Source organism: Cucumis sativus, chromosome 3 (genome assembly GCF_000004075.3).
Source record: "Cucumis sativus cultivar 9930 chromosome 3, Cucumber_9930_V3, whole genome shotgun sequence".
Lineage (NCBI taxonomy): Eukaryota > Viridiplantae > Streptophyta > Magnoliopsida > Cucurbitales > Cucurbitaceae > Cucumis > Cucumis sativus.
Window position 1 is genome coordinate 25,626,618 of NC_026657.2, and position 23,836 is coordinate 25,650,453.

Consider the following 23,836-nt stretch of genomic DNA (forward strand, 5'->3'; position numbering starts at 1 on the left):
CGTTTTTATTGTTTTTATATTCTTTTTCATCTTTTACCTTATTTTAAAATATCATATTCGTCTAAATATTATTTTAAATAATCCACATCATCGTTATATTTAAAGTTTTTCATGATCATTTACATTCGGCTATATGATCGTTTACTATAATAAACAAAATCGCTTAAAGTATATTATTTTGTTGCACAATCGTCTATCCTAGTGATATATCTTAAATGATAGTGTAATTATGGTAAATAATCGTGTATGAATCCGAAAACTGTTTAGATTATACTATACTATCGTTTACCAATATCAAAATGATCTTGGTATAACAAGATCGTTTACAAATATTTGATGATAATGTATTAATATCTGAACGATCATGTACCGAGCTTTTCGTGTGCGTGTGAGGTCGATTAATTACATGTTATTTTTGTTTTTTCACCGTGTGGTAGGGGTGTAAATGGGTTGGGTTGATGAGAATTTTTTAGTTGATCAAATTAACAACTCAAATAAGATCTTCAACCCAACCTTAAAAAATTGGATTTGATTGGAATTTTTTTTTTTGAGTTACTTAAAATACTTAAATTTGTCTACATCACATTTTAATAACTAAAATTCCATAGAACTCAAATGAAATTCAAATGTTAAATATCAAAATTCAACGTATCTATTACAAACTTTAAAAAAATTCATAACAGTATGTATGAATTATAATATTTATAAGTTGTAATATATATTTTAATAATATTATAATTTTGGACTAGGTTGGGTTAGGTTAACCAATATTTTCAAAAATGTAATCTGAACCCAACCCAACTCGAAAAAATCATAAAAAATTCAATCTAATCCAACCCAAAATAAAAACTAACAAACTTCAACATTTACAATTTGGGTTGGGTAGTATGGGATGTTCATATTGTCAAGTTATTTGAACACCCCCTGCATAGTAGGAGTGTAAATCCAACCTAAATAACTTGATAACCTGGAAAGTCCAACCCATATTATATGAGTTGGATTGGGTTAGTTTAAAATATAGGTTGAGTTAAGTTGGATTTTTTTTTTCGGGTTGGGCTAGGTCTCACATTGGAAATTGAAAATTTTGGTTTAACCCAACCCAACCCAAATTAATAATATAAATATTGTGGAAACTCTTAACTATAATAGTTTATCTTTTATTTTGTAAAAGAAATATAGTTGAAATTTATTAGTTATAACTTCTTATTTAACTAAATATTTAACTATAGTCTCTAGGTAGATTTATAAATACCATGTATCATTTGAAACTAAATACATAGTGAAATACAATCTTACTCCCAAAAGCACAGTCGACGTAGGTATCTTGCTGAAGCACTTTAAAAACCTTGTGTGTTCTTATTATCCTTCTTCCTCTTTTCATCTTCATCATCTCACCACTTTCTACAATAGTATACGGTCTTTTAGATAATGTCAAAATGATATTTCAACGATCTTGATACTATCGAATATGAAGAATATGAAGTAGCTTCAAAGAATATGGTAAAAAACGGTGAAAACTAAATAAAATATTTAATAGAATAATAAATCATTTAAAAATAAAGAGAAAAAATTTAGAAGAGGATTATAGGAAGAGAAGATAATAATTCAAAATTAAAAAGAATAAAAATAAAATAATGAATCGTCTACAAAATTCAAATAGAAATTTGAAAACTATAAAAATGTTGTACGGTTTTATGGGCCTTTACATATTTTGTGTTTTGGTTATATTTATAAAAGGGCTGACATGAAAAATGACAAATTAAGAGATTTACTTTGGAAAAATAACAAATTTATTTTTAAATTGTTAGAATAGTTAAACTAAAAAATCTGAAAAATAAATAGATTGAACAATGTTTCAAATGCTCCTACCCAATTCAAAAATAATTATAAATACAATTGTTCACCTAAAACCCAAATACCCTATAATTAAATAATACTTTCTTTTATTTCGCGCAAAGACGAGCTTCTTCAACGGATTTTCTTCTTCGCTCGTTTAAATTACAACAACAATATATCCACTTGAATTTTAGAAAAAATACATTGTATATCACAAAACCCTAACAACAACAAAGTCACTAAAATTCGGCGACTGGCGGTGGCTGGAAGTTTTGACATAATCGGTGAACGAATGCAGACAAAGGAAACCGACGCGGCGGGCATGCGACGCGTGAAGGAACAAGCGGCGCAAAGGCTCTCGGCTTCGAATGAAGTAAACACGTGACTAGCGGCTTGCAGCGGAGGAGATGTTTCCTTGTGGCTTAGTTCTCGATCAACATAATGGAGGGGATGGCTACAGATGTTTCCTTGTGGCTTAGTTCTCGATCAACATAATGGAGGGGATGGCTACAGAGGTGGAGATCTCAAATGGACGAAGAACACTCGAACGGAGATGGAGGTGTCGACGACGGCTAGGGTTTGGTGAGAGTGAAGAAGACGACGATGAATAGTAATAGTAATATTATTATATTATTATTTTCCCTTAAAAATCTTCATTTTTTTTCCAATTTAAATAGAACAATTCTTTTATTCTGATTCCTTTAAAAAATAAAATATTCATTTTTTATAAATATTTTAGAATATAAATAATTTAAAAATGTTAAATTTATGTTTGCTGTTATTTGGAAGATATAAAGATAATCTTAACATGATTTTAGGGATTATAAAATTTTAAATTCAAATTATTATTAACAAAAACTATCTTTATAAATTTTTAAATCAATTTTAATATTTTGGCGGAATGATTTACAAATACAATGTATTCGTGATTCTGGTTATATTTCATCATTTTAACCTACAGTACATTGTATCTATCAGATAAGAATTTTTCTCTATACAAGTAAAATCAGCTAAAACTATAAAAAGTGAAATTCTTGTATTTATATTTGACATAATTTTATGGAAGGATCTAAAATTTAAATTCAAATTGTTACTAAAACTATATCATGTATTATTTAATAAATTGTACAAAATAACATGTTTAGTTAAGATTTACCAAATTTGAATGTTATTTATAAAATACAGTGAATTTGTGCTATTTTCAATATTATGTCTCGTTTTGTTGACACATTGAAATAAATTGTATTTGGAATATGTGAAATCAAGATGGTAATGATACTACATATTGATTGACCAATTTTTTTTAATCTTTTTTTGTGTGTCCCAAATATGTGTATTGGAATATTTGTATGATAGATGACTATAAGATTTTAAAGATCGTGGATCACAATTATGATGTATTTGAGACTTTTACTAGATGAAAATAAACGTAGATATTAACGTAATTTAAAAACACGTCTCAAAATAATTATTCATACCACTGACACAATAAAACAATTTTCTTAAAAATAAAAATAAACCAATTAACACGATCTTAGAAGAAAATAAAATTTTAAATTCAATTTGTTGTGAGCCATACTTATTTTGGAGGTATTTAAATACAAAATTTAAATTCAATAATTTTATAAATATTTTAGAATATAAATAATCCAAAAATGTTAAATTTATGTTTGCCATTATTTTAGGAATATCAAATCCATTAGGAGAATTTACAAGAATTTAAAATCAATTTTTAAATGGTAGTAAATAATATCTATAGAAAATGTTTCTAAATGATAATTACATAATTATTATTAATATGGTCCATCTAATATGAAATAATTGCTACATCCATAACTAGTTATGAAGATACACCATTAAATGGTGTTGTTATTATAATGCATAATTTTAGAAAAAAATATATTTTAAATTTAAATTTTCAAATCTTCCAACAAAACGTACGATTAACCAATAGAATAATCAGTTATAAATTTAAGACATGAATATGTAATTTAGTTAAATGAGATCATAAAATAAATATTTATTTAATATTATTATAAAATTGAATGATATCAAAATACATCGTAATCATAATTACGTGTTACGTTTTATTGTTTTACCGTTCACAGATACATTGTAATTAACAAAATGATATTCATTCGATCAACGAGTAAAATTGATTGAAAAATTCTAAAAAAATATAAATATTTTGCAATTTTACTAAAAATCAAATTATTCTGTATGTTTGCTATTTTCCAAATTTCACTCTATTATTTTGCCATTTTCACACGTTTCTCTTTATAAAAATTAACCAAATAAAATTTTAAAGCTGTATTTTTATAATTTAGAAAGAAAAAAACCCTATTATTGGTTTCGGTTTCACTCTCCTCCTACAGCCCGCCCCATTACAGCTTCGGCCCCATCAAGATTTTCCTTCCAGTTACACACACAATCTCATTTCCAGCCGCCGCCATCATCGCTACTCATTTTTCAGCCCGACATTGCCGCGCATAATCAAAGCTCTCCTTGACGCTACCACTTGTCTCTCATCGGGGGCAAAAGTGGAAATAACTTTTCTTAAAGTTACCCTTTCCCGCCTCATTCTCTCAATTCACCCTAAACCTTGCTAAAACCCAGCCACCTTCAGGCGATGAAGTTCCCTTTGGCTTGACGCCATCTCCTTGTTCTTCTGTACTGAATATGGCTTTCAGGTTCCGGCGACTCAAAGAAATCTCAAGGTCTATACCTCAAATCTATTCCGGTAATACTCTGTCGATACGTCCCCTCTATTTAATTGGACTTAGCTTCGTTTACTTGGTTGCATTTGTTCATCTTCATTTTTTTCTTTTAAATATCTGATTAGATTTTTTTTTCTTCCATCCAGAATTTTACCATCAGCATCATCGTAGGTATGGTGTTAGCTCGTTAGCATTGTCCGTGGCTCCATTTCGTGTTTCTGAAAGAATTGGTCGAAGGCTTTTTTATAATGGACGCTACTTTACGAGGTATACATGATTCATATACTGAAAGCTGAGTTAGATTTAATTTTGTTTGTACTTTTTAATTATTACTACAGCTGTAAAAAGCAGCACTAGTTGCTTAAGGGTATTAAGAAACAGTGATAATATCATTTCATTGAATAAATGAACTTACGAAAGTGCCGAAATGCCATCGATGCTATATAAATGTATATAGTGGGCACGAGTATTGTGATACTATAGCTATTAAAGATGGGGTAGTATTTGCATCAAGAGAGAGCAATTAAGGATTAATGATCAAAGAAACTTTCAAAATTAATGGCCTTATCGTCGAGGGGATGTTGGTTTCTCTACAGCTAAATCAACCAGAAAAAAAAACCTTGGGTAAATTTAACAAAGTCCACTTTCTTGACTTTGTTGCAAGTCAACTGAGGGTATTGAGATTCCACTGTTTTATGCTTTTAGCATTCCTTTTATAATTTTCAATTAAGTTGTGGCTCACCTCCCTACAAGCCTCTCTACAAGCTGATTAGGTTTTACCACTTGGACTGTCTGGTTCGAAGGAGAGGTGAGACACATACATATTTTCGAATTTATTGGAGGAATGCTCTATCTTTTTAATTTGAGAGTTAGTAAGATTGGTTAGTGGCCAGAGTTGATGGGAGAGGCCTCTTGACAAGAGCATTCATGAATCTATCAAGGCAAGGGTTGGTCCATCAATGTCATCGATGGATTGTCTCTAAAACTTATTTCTTCATATTGAAAGGGAAGGGCCAACTTGGCCCTCGTTCAAGTGCTTTATTTGGATGCTTTGGAGCGAAAGAAATGGTTGCCTCTACAACAATACTTCCTCCTCATTTGATTAGTTTATGGATAGAGTTTTATCTACTATGCTTTTTTGGTATAATTCTCAAAATCATTTTATTCATTATGATCTAGCTTATTTAATCTCCAATCGGACAGTTCCTTTGTAATGCACCTATAGGTAAGGTTCAAAATATTGATGTTGATGGAAATTTTGAGGCCCTCAATTTTATGGAAAATGGAAATTGATGAAAATTAATGGAAGTTGTTATAATTAGTTAATGAACCTATCTATAATGGATCACTTTTAATCATCATTTCTCTCCAGTAGAAGACAACATTTAGATGTCTATCGTAAATATATGTGTAAATGTTGATTGTTGATCCAAGAGCAGAAATTTTAAAAAAGTAACAAAAAGGTAAATACAAATTAATATATAGTTTAGAAATATTTTGAGGTGAAATTATGTATACATTTAATGAAAAAATTTGAACGGGGTTAAAAATAAATATATATAGGTTATATTTTGTGGGTTTTTCAAATTCAATTTCTTTAAAAATGAGTTTTTTTTTTTTTTTTTTTTGTTGAAAATAATGTTGGAAATTGAAAAAAGTTGGAAATTAGAAAAAGTAGCACATTAAAAAAGCTTCCTTTGTTGTTGAAAATGACGTTTGAAACTATAGCATTGTGTACAATCAAAACCATAAAATTGAAAAACTTGAACCAAGTTAATGTAATTAATTCCAAAAAAAAAAGTTGAAGTTTCTCGAAATCTCAAAGTTTTGTTGAAATGGGGCAAAAAACAAATTTTTCCCTAACAAAAATTTGACAGTAATTTTCTATCTCCACCTGGCCTATAGGTGTTGGAGTTTTTTTTGTTGGAGAATTGTCAAAAATAATAAATTTGATAAAATATTTACGAGCTATAGCAGAATTTCAGATTTTATCAATAACAAACATTTGGTAGCCAATCATATTTTTCTATCACTAACTATCATTGATAGAATCCAAAAATTTTGCTATAGCTCGTAAATATTTTAATTTATTTTGTTATTTTTAAAAATGTCATTTTTTATTTATATTTATTTATTTATTACTTAAATTTTAAATTTTAAATTTTAAATTAATTGATTAATTATCTTTGTGTTTTATTTTAAAATTTAAATTTAAATTTTTTCCATGTGGTGAATTAAAGAAACTGTTTCTTATTCAAATAAACTTCATGATTTTAAGGAATTGGAACTTGAACTGGAGACATATTGGTTGGTAAATAAGCTAAAGTGCCAATGAGCGACAATGGGCACTTTTTAACTTCATTCCTCTGGTAAAGGACCGAGCACTTGATTTTTGCAAAAAGACCATCTCAGTATGTTAAAATCTCGTGAAAATCAAATTCAAGTATCTTGACTTCAATAAAAATTCCCCAGTGTTCTTTGGAATACACTTTGAACCTTGTGTTTAGTATAAAAATTTGGTATGTGTTAATCTTCGCTAATGCTTTCACTGTGGAACTTGAGTTGGTAAGTGGTAGAGTAGTGTTACTTGGTTCGCAGTTAGTAGTTTCAATTTCATAACTTTTGGTTGTCTCTCTGACTTATATTTGACAGTCTTTTTCAGGTTTTCCACAACAACCGAGCTGCAATGCGAGTCTTCTCCCACAAGTGACATTTTTTCCTTCATTAAGTCAACCTTAGATGAGTCTGAAGGTCGTACATTCTCCCTTTTCTTCACATCATAATCAACATTAGACGAGTCTTCTTTTCTATCCTTTTTCTTACCTGCCGTATTAAAGGTTTAACTTCACGTTCATGCAAACCATGTATTTTCTTTACATATAATGAATGTTTCTCCCTTCCATTTCAAGAAAGAAAACGATTTGATATATATCTGAAAACTTTGCATGCTTTTTTGTTAATTATTTTAGAACTAGTAGGCAGCTGAACTGCAGAAGCACAAAACACCGGATCTAATTCACATTCCATTAGTTGATTGAAACCAGTTGCTTTTATTTTTCAACCAATAGCGAACTCTGGGGGGATTTTTTGTGAACTTTTGTTGTGTACTTCTGTGCTGATAAATTCTCAAGTTAACCACAAAGCATGCATTTGCTATTTTTTCTATATCCATCTTATACTCATTACCTCCGTAGAATTACTTTACAAGTTGATAAGTGTTGTTTAAAATTGCAATGAATGCATTCTCCTGTTTTTTGAGCTTAGTGATAGCAGATCAGACTTTTTCCCCGTTTTGTTAGTCTTTTTGCATTGTTTTTTGGTTCTTTGAGCTTGCCAACATCACATTTCAGCTACAAAATACGGGGTTTTTTAATGTATAAAAGATGACTACTATATTTGATATGAACAAATACACCTGAACTTTTCCCTACCTCTCTCTTGTTTATATGTTTTTGTGCGAATGTGCAGGGCCTAACCACTATTGGTTGAATACGTCTAATGAAAATAAAGTAATTTTTGAGGAGGATGGAAAGTACTTAATTCTTGCCAATCAATTTCTTGAAATGACAAGCTCTGATTCTGTTGTTTTGGTTGAAAATGTAAAGTTTCTTCAGCAAAGGTAATGGAAGAGCCCGGTTTTAGGTTCTCACGACTGCTGTACTGCAGTAGACATGTCTGGATTCTTATTCTTTTCTGCACTTGTTCATGTTCAGTTGCTAAGTGTAATGCCTTCCTGTGTAGGTTTCCTCATCTTCATGTGATTGGGTTTCAGTGTTCCAGTACCCTATCTGTCGCTGAAAAAAGTGACATGATCCAATTTATAATGAGGGAATATATTTCCTTTCCCATTTTGTTATCCAACAAGATTTTTGAGGTGAGGTTAAACTGTTGCTTTTTCTGCCTCGTGTATGTTTTTAGGTTGAGATAAAGAATGGTGATTCTTCTTGCCTCTGGGTTATGGTTGGGACTTGTATAAGATTCCACCTGAGTTGGGTTTCTGCTAAGAAAATAGATGTGATTAAACCTTTTTAAAGATGGTAGAACTGCAAAGGGGTGAATTTCGTTCATGTCATTCTTGGTTGTATTGTGGCCTACTCTTTTTAGTACTTAGTATGCTCATGGCCAACCCTTCTGATCTCTGGAATGGCTTTGCCCATTGTGAAGCCAGGATTGGAAGACAACTATGGTTTTAAATTATTAAGGGCCTGTGTGATAACCCATTTGTTTTCTGTTTTTTATTTTTGAAAATTAATTTTTAAAAAACAGTGTTTGGTAATCAATTCACTTTTTTGTTTTTTAAACAAGAAATTTGTTTTCAAAATTATGAGGGAAAATTGAAAATGAGAAAACGAAGCTTTCAAAAAAATACATTATGTTTTTAGAAAACAGAACAAAATCAAAACATAGATGATTATTGTTTTTAATAACTAAAATTTTAAAAAACAGAAAAAACAAAAACAATAAATTGAAATGGTTACCTAATGGGGTCTAAGTTTTTCACTAGAGGCTTAAACACAACTTCAGAGGATTTCTAGACATCTCCCTTACCATTTAGGTCACCTTGGATGTTCTAGGCATTGACATGTTAAAAAATAATTTTGATTGTATTGAATGATGTTCATGAATTTTTCATCTTAAAAAAAGTTAATACCGCTTTATACAATCATATTTTTTGTCTGTTCTCTTCTTTTTTTTTTTTGTTTTTTTGTTTTTTTAATTAATTATCTGTGAAATTCTTTTTTGTTTTGAACGGTTATTGCAAGAGTGTCCATTTTTAGTACTGTTGGCTGATTCGGTTTCTGGGTCACTGTTTTGTACAAATAGGTGGCAGGCTGTTATATTATCTCCAAGGACTTGAGTAATCCTTTGCTCGTCAGTGAGAGGGGCATGGACCTTAGCATTCTTCGTAAAGGTATGCATCATCTTTTCTTGCTCTATTTGCTTTTACTGCAATATTGTTTTTATTTACTGTTGAATCTAGATTTTTTTCATTCGGATGCATTTTATCCTTGTAGTCATGTTATTTAGTGCTGAATATGTTATCAATTCATTTAGTTGGTGCGTACTTTATTAATGCATATATATTTCTTAGTGTTCATTATTCTCACATCGTATGCACTTTCAGCTATTGAGGAATTGCATGAACCAGAAAATGAGAAATCTGGCCTATCCAATATGGGGAAAACCACTTATCTGAAACAAGCGGAAATGATCAAAGAACCAAATTCATGTTCTTTCATGCATAATTTTCTTCTCCACTATCCAGGTACAGCTTCAAAGAGAGAGAGTTTATAGCTTACGTTGGTTTACAAGTCCACAAGTTATCATATTGTCCTCGTGCATTTCCTTTCTTTATGCCTAAGATGGGCCATACTCTGAACACACATGGTCTCTCTTTTTATTATTACTATTCCTATTACTATTAACAGGGGAATTTTCAAATATAGCAAAATGAACCAAAATATAGCTAGCGACTGATAGAAGTCTATCAGGGTCTATTATTGACAAAATCTTTCAACATTTTTGCCATTTACAACAGTTTTTCTTCTTATTGTTGTTGTCCCTTTTTTTTTTTTGGGGGGGGGGGGTGTTGTACCTTACTTTATTTGTTGTGAAACCTATGTTCTCTTATCGTGTACTCCCTATAGTAAACATCCCCCTAGCTTTTCCCCAACAAACTGGTTACTACAACCAGATTTCTATCATTTTCTTAATGTTCCTATCCATTTTCCACTGTCACAGGTTGTATATCTGCAGATGAAGAGGGTGGCCGACTCTTCCTCTCCGACAGCAATCATAACCGGATTGTTATATTCAATAGCTACGGGAAGATCCTGGACATGGTATGTTTAATATCTAAATATTGATTTAGCAGAGATGATTAAGTACAAAATATCCCTGTTTTTCTAGGTATATTAATAATAACTCGGTGATTAAAAAGGATGTGTTATTCTATTTATTATTTCTTTTATGAAATAGTATTATCTATTTATTGCAGCTACTTTTCTTCCTCAGTTCTCTTTATTCCTTGGACGACCACCAAAATACTATGCCATAAATAGTGATAATTGTGTGTCATTAGAACTTGATTATTTATGATATATTAAATGACATTGAACAGGAACTGTTCTATAGATTTTAGAGCTAGGTTGTACAACTATGTGCTTTGAGTTCTATTCAATATAATTTCATGCAGTTCTACTTCTCTAACGTAAAGCTGTAGTTTTGAGACTTCATTTACTTTCTTTGATTTTAGGTTTCTACACTATCTACGTACCATACCTTATAAATTCAGAACAGGTTACTGTATTATTGCATTACATGGTTACATGCTTACATTTTATATGTCAGATTGGTTCTTATCCAGGTTTTGAGGATGGAGAATTTGAATTGGTCAAATTAGCTCGTCCAGCTGCTTCCTTCTATCATTCTACACAGAATTGCTTGTATTTTGTGGACTCTGAGGTATGCGCTAGTTCTTTACAATATTTTTATGTGAACTTTTAAAGTTGATACACTTATACATGATTAGAATTCTATCTGCTGGCAGCATACCTAGATCTAGATTTTTTACTATTTGACAATATTGTATTGCATCTTGATTAAATGTAGAGCTTTCATTTTTTTTTCAAAAAAGTTATTTATGAAATGAAAACCACTTTCTTTAAGGGAAAAAAATATGAAAGAATACAAGAGCATACAAAAAACCAATCATAAAAGAGAGGACCTCCCTCTGCAAGAAGTGTGAGTTTTTTTCCTAAATCTAGAGTAGTGAATACAGGGAATGCAAACAAACACCAAAAGAAGCTCACTACAAATGAACCGTGTGCACTTACATTGACGGGACTGCAACGCCATCAATGTCTTAAAAGGCTTAAGGCGTTGTCGAGGTGTTTTCCTTAGTTGGATCCCCTTCCTTTAGTGGGCTTGTTTTTTTGTATGTCTTCAGTCTTTGTATATTTTCATTTTTCTCAACGAAAGTTGTTGCTTCTATAAAAAATCTTAAGGCAGCCTCAAGGCATTTCTCTTGGAGAGACGAGGCATAAGCCTCATTTTAAATTAAGAAATCACAATCAAATCATAAAACATAAAATTTTATATGTTCTTAACATTACAATATTGCTTAAACTAGCTACCATACTCGTAACCATGAGAGAAAAAAATCTCATTATTGTCAATATTGTTATCACCAATAGGATCTTCCATAGAATAAAAATAAAAATATATATTCTTTTGATAGGAAACAAAGATATATATTTATTTGAACCGATAAAGTAAAGAGACACCGAGTTGTGTGGAAACCCAAGTAACGAGAGAAAAACCATGATTTATTTATTTTTTATTAATTTCTCACAATCACAAATGATACAAGGGTAAAATAAATAGAATACAGTGGGATAAAAAAGGAAAAAATGTTAGGTCAAATCTCCCTTTGGGCCAAGCCTACTAAATCTAATAAAAAATAAGTGTGGGGAACAAACCAATGGCACAGGATTGAGAAAACCCCACCTAAAAAGACTAACATAGAAGAGCTTTCTGGTTGTTAAAATTCATGGAAAGGACAATTACAAAAGAATTTAGTGTAATTCGTACACCACTAAGAGGTCGTGTGTTGCACGACTGTCCAAAAAAAACTAAAGAGGCACGCTTATCGCTATTCCTTTTGTTTCATAGGCACTGAAGGAAGGAGTGGGAAGTGCATTTCCATAAAATTCTACCCTTACTACCAAAGACATGACAATCAAGGCCTTCAATCATCCAATTGTCAACTTTCTTTGAGAGGCAGCGTGCCGCGCACGAAACTAAAAATGTCAAAAGAAGGGACCAACCCTTGCCTACAACTCACAATGGAGAAAGAGATAGTCAAGAGTTTCATCATTTTTCTCACATGCCCTAAATAGAAGGGGTGAGGGTTGCCCCCTTAAGCTTTCTTTGAAGTTTACCGTGAGTATTTAAACTGGCAAGGGACCATAAGAAGAATTTGACCTTTTTTGGAATTTTGAGCTTCCACACAAGACAAACCAAGGGAAGGGTGGAGCTAGGAGACCTTTTTACACTATTTTTGAAAATGATACGAGTCTCACTATTATTAATATTGAAAATAGAGAGACAAAGCTCAATGTACATGAGGGTTATACAAGAGCAATAGGATGGGAGGATCAGCGGGTGCACCCAGACATCTCAACTAGGTTGACACCCTCTTAATGCCCTCATCACATCCAAAAAGCGAAAAAAAAACCTAAATACCAAGTCTCTAAAAGCAATACAAGAGCCAAACAAAGGCCACAAAACAAGGCCAAACAAGAGTTTAAAAGGCCACAATGCAAGGCCAAACACCTTTTCACTATTTAGAAAAGCTGATTTAGTATTAAACGTAATAGAGGCGTCAATCTTCCATTTAAGGTGATCCGGGCAATCAAGAGGAATCCAAGAATTAAGAATTTCCAGCAAAGTCACCATGTCACTCATCTCTCTATCAAAGACCCTTCTTCTAAGGCCCAAATTCCAAGAAAGACTATTAGCACACTAACAATCTGTGACCACATCCTCCTTTTTGAGAGAAACCATAAATGTCAGGGGATTTCGCAGCAAGAGGTTAAGGATCGCACTAAATGTCCTCCCAAAATCTGGTCTTCTTACCATTGCCAACAATGAACTTGGTAAGCTGAGAAGACTACTCTCTATATTTAAGAATAGTGGCCCAAATTCTAGTTTTCTTGCCCTTTTTAGGATTCTTAGAAAACCAGTCGAGATGTTCAACCCCGTAGCATCAATAATTTGTCTCCATCCATGACACATCCTTCTCTTGTGTATACCTCCAAAGCCATTTCATGAGAAGAGCGGTGTTCTTTTGATGAAGGGAGCCAATACTGAGGCTACCAAGGGAAGTGGGAGAGGAAATCACTCTCCGATTCACAAGTTGGGAAATGGGCTTACACCTGCCCCTATCCAGACAGAGTATAAAGATCTTTTCCAAACGATTGGTGATGGAGCTTGGGGCCTGTAAAAGAGAGGAGTAGGAATAACAAGTGTAAGTTTGCCACCTTTTGAGAGAGACTCTTTTCCATTTATCCTCCTTCTTTTTAAGCTTGTCCTTTATAACCATGCTTCTTTATCTGAGTGCTTTCCACCTAGGGAGAAACCCTAGTAACTAAAAGGGAGGGACTCAAACCTAGAAACATGACTTTTTTTCGATATCCCGTGAGTGTTCAGGCTAGCTTACGCGCACCTCGGCTAACCTCACGAGACAACCGCCTGACCCGACAACATTTGGGCGTCAAGGTAATTCGTAGGAAATTAAATTCTAGGTAGGTTGCCACCATGAATTGGAACTTATGACCTCTTAGTTAGTTATTGAGACTATGTTTCCTTTTTTATCATTAGTCCAACCCATGATGGTTAACCTTACAACCCGAATGAATAGCAAAGAGCTCCAAGTCTTCAATATCAAGATTAAGCCCAAGGATAGAAGTTTTAGATTTGTTAAGAGACAACTCCGAGCCAAGGAGAGAAAGGTTTAAGACAGTCCACCAGACCGACTCGTTATCTTGTTCCCAAGAACAGAAAAGGAGAATGTCATCAACGGATTGTAGGTGAGTCAAGTCGTATGTCATGTTGCCAATGGAAAAACCTCAAATGATCCATCTTCTCTAACGCCTATTGAGCCCTTTCAATCTAAGGATAGTGTCAGGAGAAACCAATCAACCTTATCACAAGCTTTCTCGAGATCAAGCTTGAGGAGCACTCACCTTGGAAATGATCTTATAGAGAGAAGTAACCAGGCTAATGGGTCTGGGTTCATTCACTTTAGACGTGTTCTTCCTCTTAGGAAGAAGACATGTAACTCTCATTGATTATCCCGTTTTTAAAAAATTCCTGAACACCTTAGCAAGGTCGAGCTTTACGATGTTCCAAGACCTCTTATAAAATTTGTCCGATGTCATGGTCATGCTTGTCTAGGGTGTGTTGCTTGTGGCCATGACTGCTCCAACACCACGCATTGCTTTTTATTTTTTTGAATATTTTTATTAAATGTGTCATCTCGCACATTAGCATATGCGAGTCTATCAGTTCCCCTTTTGTTCATAATGTACTATATGGGGGTAAGACTTATCATCATACCTTCACAGCCACAAGTTATAAGATATAACGTTGTTGTCCCTTATTGCTTATAGCCTTATAACTTCTCTTTTCTCAAACGAGCTTTCAAAAGTTTGCAAAAACCTTTTCCTCTAAACTCGTTTTTTAAAACCTTTTCTCAAGAACGGGAGTGGAGGTTGCAAAATGCATCCATTGTGCCACTAGCTATTTGGATTTGGATCGACTGACTTGTTCTCGAGTGGGAACAAGTGCCTCACGATTGCCTTGTGACACTTTCAAAAGTGCGACCGAGACACCCAACATCCCATTTGGCCCTAGAAACTTGATATTACCCAAATAAAGAACAACCTCTCGAAGCTCCTTTTTCTCAAATGAGACTTGTAAAGTGGAGGAATCAGTGGGGTTAAGAGACTTCCAGTTAAGACCATCAAAGGTAAAAGGCTGGTCAATTCTACTTCCATAAAGTTGCTCATAAAAACTAAGAATTTCATCAACAATTTCATCTTCCTTTAAAAGGAGCCAACCCTCGCTGTTTTCTAAAGCATAAATGATATTTTTACTTTTCTGAGCAGAAACCCAACAGGAATGAGTTAGAATTCTCATCCCCCTCTTGCAACTACGTAATTTTGCATTTGCCCATAAGGGTTGCTCTTTAACATTGATATCAAGTAGATCCTTCTCACACTCATCTCTCTCTTTCTTCCTCTCTTCATTAAAGGAGTTGGACTCTTCGAGAGAATCTAAGGAGTGAATCTTGTCAGTTGACAAATTCTTATGAGACAAAACATTGCCAAAGACATCTTTGTTCCACTTCTTTAAAATAGACTTTAGCCTCTTCAACTTTTCCATAAAAACATAGTTTGGCCTGCCCTCCACAATAAAGTTGTTCCACCACCCTAACTTCTTACCAAAAGTATGATTATCAAGCCACATATTTTCAAATCTGAAAGGGGTTGGACCCTAAGATTGTGTGCCAAGTGTAAGTAAAGTAGAGAAATGATCTAATGTGAGCCTCTAAAGTTTGTGAACCTTGATCTCTTTAAAGAACTCAATCCAAGGCTTTAAAACCAGAAAGCGGTCAAGCTTCGAAGTTGCGTATATGGATCTTGAGAAGAGCTCATCTCGAACAGGGATATCAACTAAATCCAGCTCCTCAATAAGACTGTTGAACTTCACCATGCTTTTAGTTGTAGAACCCTTGATAGATTTCTCACTACTCCATCTGAGAACATCAAAATCCCCCTATGCACCAACAATCAAGACATCGGGTATTTATATTCGAAAGGTTTTGCTAGAAAAGATCTCTACTTCTATAGGAAGAAAAACCATAAACACATGTGATCCAACCAACAAAATTGACGTTAGTTCTACGAAAAAGAGAGAGAGAGCTGATCGAGGATGGTGTCGTTGACAAAGATTGAGTCTTCTTTCCGCAAAATTAAGATGCCACCCAAGGAACCCTCAACATCAAGCGAAACTCAACCTATATGCCGACTACTCTAAACATGCTTAATCAACCATCTATCAACATTACACAACTTAGATTCTTGGAGGATAACAACATCCGAGTTGAATTTGATGAGATCTTTCACGACTCTTTTGGGCCAAGTGTGGAGACCCCTCACGTTTCAGGACAAAACTAACATGGGAACACATTTTGTCCCTAAGATCTATTTTCCAAGGCCATGTTTGCATCCCTCTCCCATCCACTAATTAAGGCTTTGATTTCCCTTATAAGTTTCCTATTCGAGGCCCCACCCTTTGCCCATTACCTTTTTTTTAGAGATAACACTGATACACAAATTGCAAGAGCACTTCCACTTACTTGTTCAACATAAAAGGTTTCTTAGGAGAGACTGACGGTGGAAGCTCTGTTTCACTAACCTCATCTATAGAGTCTGTAAGTTGGACAAAGGTAGGGGTCAGGTTGTCAACTACAACGATCCAGTTATCACCTTCTTGCCGAGCTTTTGTGGAACACCGTGTGGTAGTCGGAAGGAGGTTCCAAGGAGTCTTTAGTCAAAAGAGAAAATTAATTTTCAGAAATCAAGAGAGATTTCAGATGACTGCTTAAGATTTTCTTCGATCAACATATGGAGTGGCGGTCGTCCTTTCGTCTGTGGAGTGAATCTCTCCCTTGGTTAAGATATGGATTTCATTCTTATCAGATAACAAAGTAGTTATTGAGGTAGTCGAGATGTCTTGAGTGGTTATCAGTCATTGGAGAGTAGTCATCAGACAATGACTACTCTCTGGGCACTCTCTCCCACCATTCACCCTTCCACCTTGCTTGCCTCGCCTTGCCATGAATACTCGACATTGGAGTTGCGATCACATTTGACTTTTCTCATATCAGCGCTCGTTGGTGACCGACGTTCGTGTTTTTCGCGCAACTACAGCAGGTCCGGAGCTCTTCACATGCAGTCGCAGCAGATCTGGTCATCTTTTTCACCAACTGTTTGTTTCGTCGTCGAAGGTACAAGTCTGTCGGAGCCTAGCAAAATCTTAGATCTGGCATTGCAGATCTTCGTTGTCCCAGCTCAAATCTCTACTTTTCCAACTCCAATCTCACCTCAGATCCTATCCGTTCAAAATTCCAGTCCAAATATGAGAGATTTGTCCATGTAGGTGTGAGTTCTAACTTCAGATTGCTTTAAAGAATCAACCACTCGTCCATGGGTGTAGGCAGAAAGTGAAGAAATTCCTCTTGAGGTTAGGAGTCTCAAATTTGGATGAGATCAGTTCATCATTCCAATTATTTTTCAGTCTACCGTTTGTTAGAATTCGAAGATAGAAATGGAAAACGAAAGCTACAAAATAGACAACCTGTTGTTTCCAGGTGGAAAACGTCAATGTCAACGAAAGCCTACCAATTTCGAACTCACAGCTTATTTGGCTCCTTCAAGCCATTTTGGATCTGATTCGAAGACTAGAGAATTCTTATTTTTTATAAGAAAGGAAAGTTGAAAATGGAAGGGTTGAAGTTTCTAAATACAGAACTGAAAAAGACTGAATTTTGAGATGCTTAAAAAGGCTCAAATATCTACTTTGGGTGGTTTCAAAGCTCTTTGAGTTTGATAATTGGGCAGAGATCAAGGAAATACTGAAATTGTACTTGGATTCAAATGTCATCGTTAATCCCCTATTTGCGAAAATGCTTTGGTGGATATGCATTGTGGAGCTTTGGATGAGCTCATTGTGAATCCTGGCAAATGGGAAGAGTTTGGCGCTTTTTGCTTTAAATTCAGAAAATGGAACAAATATTCCCTTAGTAGACCAATATACACTCAAAGGGTTACGGAGGATGGATTTCAACAAGAAACCTACAACTAGACTATTGGTGTAGGAAAACGTTTGAAACAATTGGAGCTCATTTTGCAGGTTTAGAAAGGATTGCAGCTGAATAACTGATGATAATAAGGGTCATAAATTTTTAAATTTGGATGATATTTCATCAATCAACCTGCCCAACAAGGTTCGTGGAGATCTTTTCATACATGATTTACCTAACTTTATAGATAGGGTTAGATTAAATCAGTCATGATTGATGAAGAAATAGTTGGTGATACATTAACCTCTGAGTTAGATTTCCTTCTCCCCACGAGATTCAATCCCAATTTTCAAAGGAATCCTTTTATCCTCACCAATAAGAAGGTTGAGCTTCAGATGCAGGAGTCTTGCTGAAATTCCAAGAAATCCAAGGAAGATTCTTTTTACGAGGAAAAATCTTGTCAAAGTCCAACATTGGACAACTTCGTTAAAGTAATCTTGCTGGAATTCACTCATCCGTTTCGTAATTCAAACGAAACAGGAGGGAGCAAAGATGAGGAAAATGAAGAAGTGCAATTAGAGGAGGAAGAGAAAAATCAGACCGTCCCACTTGTAATGCTCAAGAAAATCCCAAGAGCCTTGGCAAGCAAGACCTTGCTCGGACATCTCTCAGATTACTCCTCGTCTTCCCTCTCAATTTCTTCTTCGATTTCGTCCTCAGTTAGAGATATCTCTAAAAAATGGACCAAGTGCAACTAAAAGTGAGGAAATGCTTACAATTATTTAAAATATTCTCAAAACATTTTGTTAGAAGAAAGAGACCAAAGGAAGCATCCAAAAAAGAGAATCTTCAAGGAGAAGTTACTCTCCGAGCATAATCCTGATGTATTAGAATCGATTGTACTAACATACAAGCGCCCTCTCAAGCTAACAGGTCAAATTCTTAATCCTCTCACCTTTAACACTTCGAATACTCTAGTTTCTCATTGCCCAATTCAAATGTGAAATTCGTGAGAGGCACTCCAAGTCATAGTCCGGTCATTCCATCCAAAAAGAAGTGCGGAACAACTTTTGATGCTCCTTTCAGCGTGAGTAGTGAAGAATTTGTTCACTTTGAAAAAAGACAGAAATGAGGGGTAATTGCAAATGGAGCCCTTAGGAACAGACCTAAATGCTCTATTTCAAATTGATGAAGAATTGGAAAATGAATTGAAAGTTGATGAAAAGGATTTTGTTTGCCCACCATCAACTCAACCAATCGGACTTCCAGATCATCTGAAATCATTTGCAGCTGATTGTGGAATGGTGTTTGGTCAATCCTTCCCAGAAGATTTTGCGTCCCTCAAAGATTCCTGACTTTTTACATGAGCTAATCCGGAGTCCTTGAAACAGCTTGGTTGTTTTCCTTTTCTTGGTGTTTCCTCTCCATCCATTTTGAAGCTATTAGCGGGCAAGTTCTCAGCTGTAAGATTAATTAAGTTTGCTTTATTTTGTTTTCTCTTGTTTGCTCTGGGTCTTGTAGTTTCTGATCAATTCGTTTGTCCTGTTGAGTTGAATTGATCGTTCTGTTAGTCCTTTTCGCTCTTAGTATATATCTCTTGTACTTTGAGCATTAGTCTTATTATTATCACTAATAAAGAGGCTCGTATCCATTTCAAAAGAAAAAAAAAACGCCTCAACCTTGGCGCCAATGCTAAATGCGGAGACAGGCATTACAGTTCCAGTCAACACATTTGAACTTTTTTCCACAATTGAGTTTCAGAAGATAGAAGGATGAGGCTGTGCCCCTGGGGAAGCTCAAAGTACTAGGCAGTACGAAACGCCCAATAACTCTCCATTGTGTAAGCTGTAGATTCTAAATATCAGTCTTGCAAGTAAACTTTTGAAATGATAAGACATAGAGATCCATGAGAAATGGGTGACAGGAGGGTGACCTCTTTGTCATTAAACATCACTGTCAAATTAAAAGTGTCGTTTTTTTTTATTTCTTTTCCCTTTGAGAATTCAAATTGATTGTTGCCAGGGCAGTTGGATTTTTTCCCCATTTTGTTTACTTTGAACAAGTATCTAAATTTTTTTCTGTACTCAATTTTGACTATCCAGAACCATGCCATTAGGAAAGCTGATTTGGGTAAGCGTGTCGTGGAAACCCTCTATCCAGAAAACTACTCAAATAAGAAGAGTACTCAGTTCTGGAGCTGGATTATGGATAAATTTGGTCTGGGAAGCATTCCTGACAGAGAAGTAAAAGACTTCAATCCGCAGTCTATAATGTTTCCTTGGCATATGATTAGATATATGGATGATAGATTATTAATTTTAAATCGCAGGTAGGATAAAAGTGCGTGCAGCACATTATTTTATTTTCTCAACGAGTTAATCATTTATTATATTTTGCTGCAGTTTCCCCTTTGTATGATACTTGAAACCATATGTTTCTTATCTGAAGTAGTGTGTTTACAGCGCTGTATCACAATCAATATGGGTGCTGGCTCTTTTCATCTACTTATGTTTTTCTTCATAAACTTGTAGTCTTGGGACACTATGGACAATGGATTTGGTTTCAGGAAAAATTATCGAAGTTGTTAGAGGTACAGAATCTATAGATTCCTTTGCTAAGACTGACGTCATTGAGAAATTTTAATTAGAGAATCTGTGTTATGGATAGGGCTTTCAAGGATTATGGAGAGCTACGGGCAGTTGATCATGGACAGATTGTCTGTTATAAAACAGATACCTGATGGTATGTTGCAGCGGCCAAGTGATGCAAATATTGCCATAGGGGGATCGCCATACTTGGATCTTTTATCTTCTTTAACATCCTTTGAAAATTGCATAATCATTTGCGACTCAGGTACCAATGTTTCAATTGATGAATTGTTGATTTGCTGCTCAACTCTCATCTTTTGCTAGTTTATTTAGCCCTTTACTCTTGAAGTTGGACAGGTGGTTTTGAAATGTAATAAAAAATCTGGTGAGTGCTCAAGCTTCCAATTCTCGAATTTTGGGGTCCTTGGATTACCATATTGGTTTGCTCCACTTCCAGAGAAGGTTATAACCACGTAAGTGTATTTACTTACTTTGGGTGTTTTTCTTTTTCTAAACAAGATAAAACATATTTCTATATCAAGGCAAAAGAAGAACAGCCTAAAGGGCAAGCGGTTGATAGGACCCCTCCCCAAACAACTAACGGATTAAAGCCTTCAAGTTGTTAAAAACCATTAGGAGGTTGTAATTTCAAAAGAATCCAGTGTGTAGTTAGTACACCACCAAGAGGCTGTATGTATGCTGTAAAAAGCCCAAAAAGAATCAAAAGAAGCAGATTTAATTTGGGTGTTTGTGGCTTTGTTTATGTTTCTGACATGGATGGAGTTTGGTTGCTAACTATGGACCTAGACACCTAGTCACTGGATGGGATTAATTTGTATTCTTCAAACTCATTTATCATTTTCATCGTCGTGATGTTGTCATTGGTTTCATCCTTTCTGCATTATTTCCATTTTCAACCTCACTAACCTTTTGATCATCCATCTTGTTGATACTGCAGTGCTGAATTCCGAGGAGCAGGGATTGATCATCTTCAATTTTTCAAACTGCTGCCTGGTACGTTCATTTTGGAAATGTGTTGTATTTGCAATTTCTCTTGATAGCAGTTAAGTTCAGTTGTAGCTCTAGTACAGTTTCCACATGGACCTTGTTCAGGCCCAGGAGATTGTGTTACAACATTAGTCTTCACTGTAGATGATCTAGTCTTGCTTATCCTTGACATAACATGTTGAAATTGTGAGTGTTTTGTATTTTATCATACATTATATACGAAGTTTCGTTGTGCATAGGTGAGGTTGGTATACAGATCAACGTTGATCTTCCTTCAGATATTGAACTAGTGGAATCATTACATGAAGACAGCATATGGCGACAAGCAAGAGGAACTGCAACTGAAATCTCAATCGTCGAGCAAGTAGCTGGGCCCTCTGAGAAGGTAAACCCTACTGCACATCTTTTGTTCAAGTGACACTTTCTTGTTTCTAGAATATCTGTTAACGTTGGTGTTTTGTAGGTTGGTTCTGCTCAACAATGGTATGATGAATTGGATAGTCTAGCCTTTTCACCGCAAGAATCAGAAATGGTGGAAGATAATGTAAGAGCGCAAAATTATATTGGAGACAATAAAGTTCACATTGAGTGTGCTGTCAATACAAGTCCTGGAACTAGCGAGGTATGAATGCTATCTTTTTTTCATTTTTAGGAAACATAGTTGTATCATTAAATTTTTGTTTAAAATACCATGTTGGTCCCTGTATTTTGTATTCCACTTAATTTATTGAAAGTATTGGGACTAAATGGAAGGAGACCAAAGTAAAACAGAAATTTTTTCTTTGAAGAAAAGAAAAGCAAACTGCATGGCATCATTAGTGAACCAAAATAGATTAGATCATCGACATAGGTTTCCCAATTAGACATGCTTATGCATCTACCAAGAAAACCAATTTTCCAAAGAAAGTCCAAATGATTATTATCCCATTTCTAATGGTAGAAACATTACTTTGCTGTGTTGGACCATCAGGACACTTCTACTCTGATATTTCTTATAAAATTGTCAAATTAGACAATTGAAGAGGCATACTCTAATAAAACATATCTAGCTCATAAGCTAGAAATAAACTCATAAAGTACCCTAGGAATCTTCAAGAATCGAGCTTCAAACTCTTCTCGTGTATGGTCATCAATTTTGTTCTAATTAAATAAAGTACTTTTCTGGAATCTCATAATGGTAGATTCAGACAGTCTTTCTATTAAATGATGAAAAGAATCTCAATTCGAGTGTATTGACAATCTATCCCAAAACACCGTTCTATAAATGCATTTTCCCTACTTTTGCATTACCTTTTTAACGTTTGCGTAATATCGAAACAGGTTATAGTGTATGCAGCCCTATATTTAAGGCTTAGAAGAAACCAAGACTCTGAAGGCAATGGGGAGAAACATCATGCAACGAGGATAGCAGATTTTTTGTACCCAGAAAGTAGAGGGAAGATGATAAAAGAGAATTGCATTCAGTTTCTTATAAACAGTAAAAGAGATTTGAGAGAGCTCATTTTTGTGAAACCTTTGCATGTCAGGATAAAGTTGGATTCTTCGGGTCATCCTAAAGCTGAAAATTCCAAAAGTATTATCCTCACAAAATCCAAAGTTGAAGTTAATGTGTCACTTTCCTCCTAAGGTTCACCAATTTATGTTCCTTGTACCAAATGATTATATCATTCATTGTATGGTACTTCTTCTATTTGATTGTTTTCTTGCTCTATTTTCACTCTATTGTTATAACGTAGAAAAAATAAATGCATACCTTTTATGCCTTTATTTTGGTTATTATTATAATCATTATTATTTTAAAATAGGTATTACTTATTAGCGACCAATTCACATTGACCATTTTGAGTTTTATCTTTTATCACAGGTGAATTGGTCATTTTAAGGGCATTTATGCAAATATTACAACATGCAACCAAACAATATCAAATCAAATGGTTGAAGATTATCTAAAGTAACTTATTTCTTTTGGTCGAGTTAATTGTTTAAAATAAGTCTATAAGTTCAAACTATTTATTTATTATTATTTATTACGAAGGAGAATCAAACTTCTAATATAAAATAAGTGAGATTATGTTGTATATTAATCAATTGATTTAAGGTATTGTAAACTAAAATTAAGGAAGTAGTATATTGAGGTTTTAGAATTTGTCTTTGTTATTGGCCAATCTCAAAATATAAATATTAATGGTAGTGCGTACTTGGATATTGTTTTATTTCATAAGTTCAAGTACAATTCTAAAATGTTTCTTTATGATATGCAAATGTATAGATATAGTCTAAAAAATATTCATTATACTTTTCCACCTATTTCAATT

General features: G+C 34.2%; 1 protein-coding gene across 3 annotated transcripts; it reads left to right on the forward strand.

Moving 5' to 3' along the window:
* The first annotated feature begins 4,175 nt into the window (after positions 1–4,175).
* On the forward strand, positions 4,176–23,646 carry LOC101209700. Of its 3 annotated transcripts, XM_031882837.1 has the most exons (18): positions 4,176–4,576; positions 4,700–4,820; positions 7,216–7,304; positions 8,022–8,172; positions 8,295–8,427; positions 9,378–9,465; positions 9,679–9,819; positions 10,296–10,396; positions 10,905–11,018; positions 20,028–20,254; positions 20,457–20,515; positions 20,593–20,778; positions 20,863–20,986; positions 21,472–21,527; positions 21,761–21,906; positions 21,985–22,143; positions 22,842–23,148; positions 23,386–23,646. In XM_031882837.1, exons 1-17 carry the CDS (start codon positions 4,516–4,518, stop codon positions 23,145–23,147), a joined length of 2,262 nt encoding a protein of 753 aa, XP_031738697.1. In that variant the 5' UTR covers positions 4,176–4,515; the 3' UTR covers position 23,148; positions 23,386–23,646. The 3 variants fall into 3 exon arrangements, with proteins under 3 accessions (XP_031738697.1, XP_011651650.1, XP_011651649.1); XM_011653348.2 differs by lacking the exon at positions 23,386–23,646 and having other exon boundaries at positions 7,206–7,304; positions 22,842–23,288; XM_011653347.2 differs by lacking the exon at positions 23,386–23,646 and having other exon boundaries at positions 22,842–23,288.
* The last annotated feature ends 190 nt before the right edge of the window (positions 23,647–23,836 follow it).

Bases quoted from the DNA above. Each gene is read 5' to 3' on its own strand.
- LOC101209700 (XM_031882837.1), top strand. From the start codon at position 4,516: ATGGCTTTCAGGTTCCGGCGACTCAAAGAAATCTCAAGGTCTATACCT. The intron at 9,820-10,295 runs GTACAGCTTCAA...CCACTGTCACAG, and splicing joins TTTTCTTCTCCACTATCCAG to GTTGTATATCTGCAGATGAA. The intron at 20,987-21,471 runs GTAAGTGTATTT...TTGATACTGCAG, and splicing joins CCAGAGAAGGTTATAACCAC to TGCTGAATTCCGAGGAGCAG.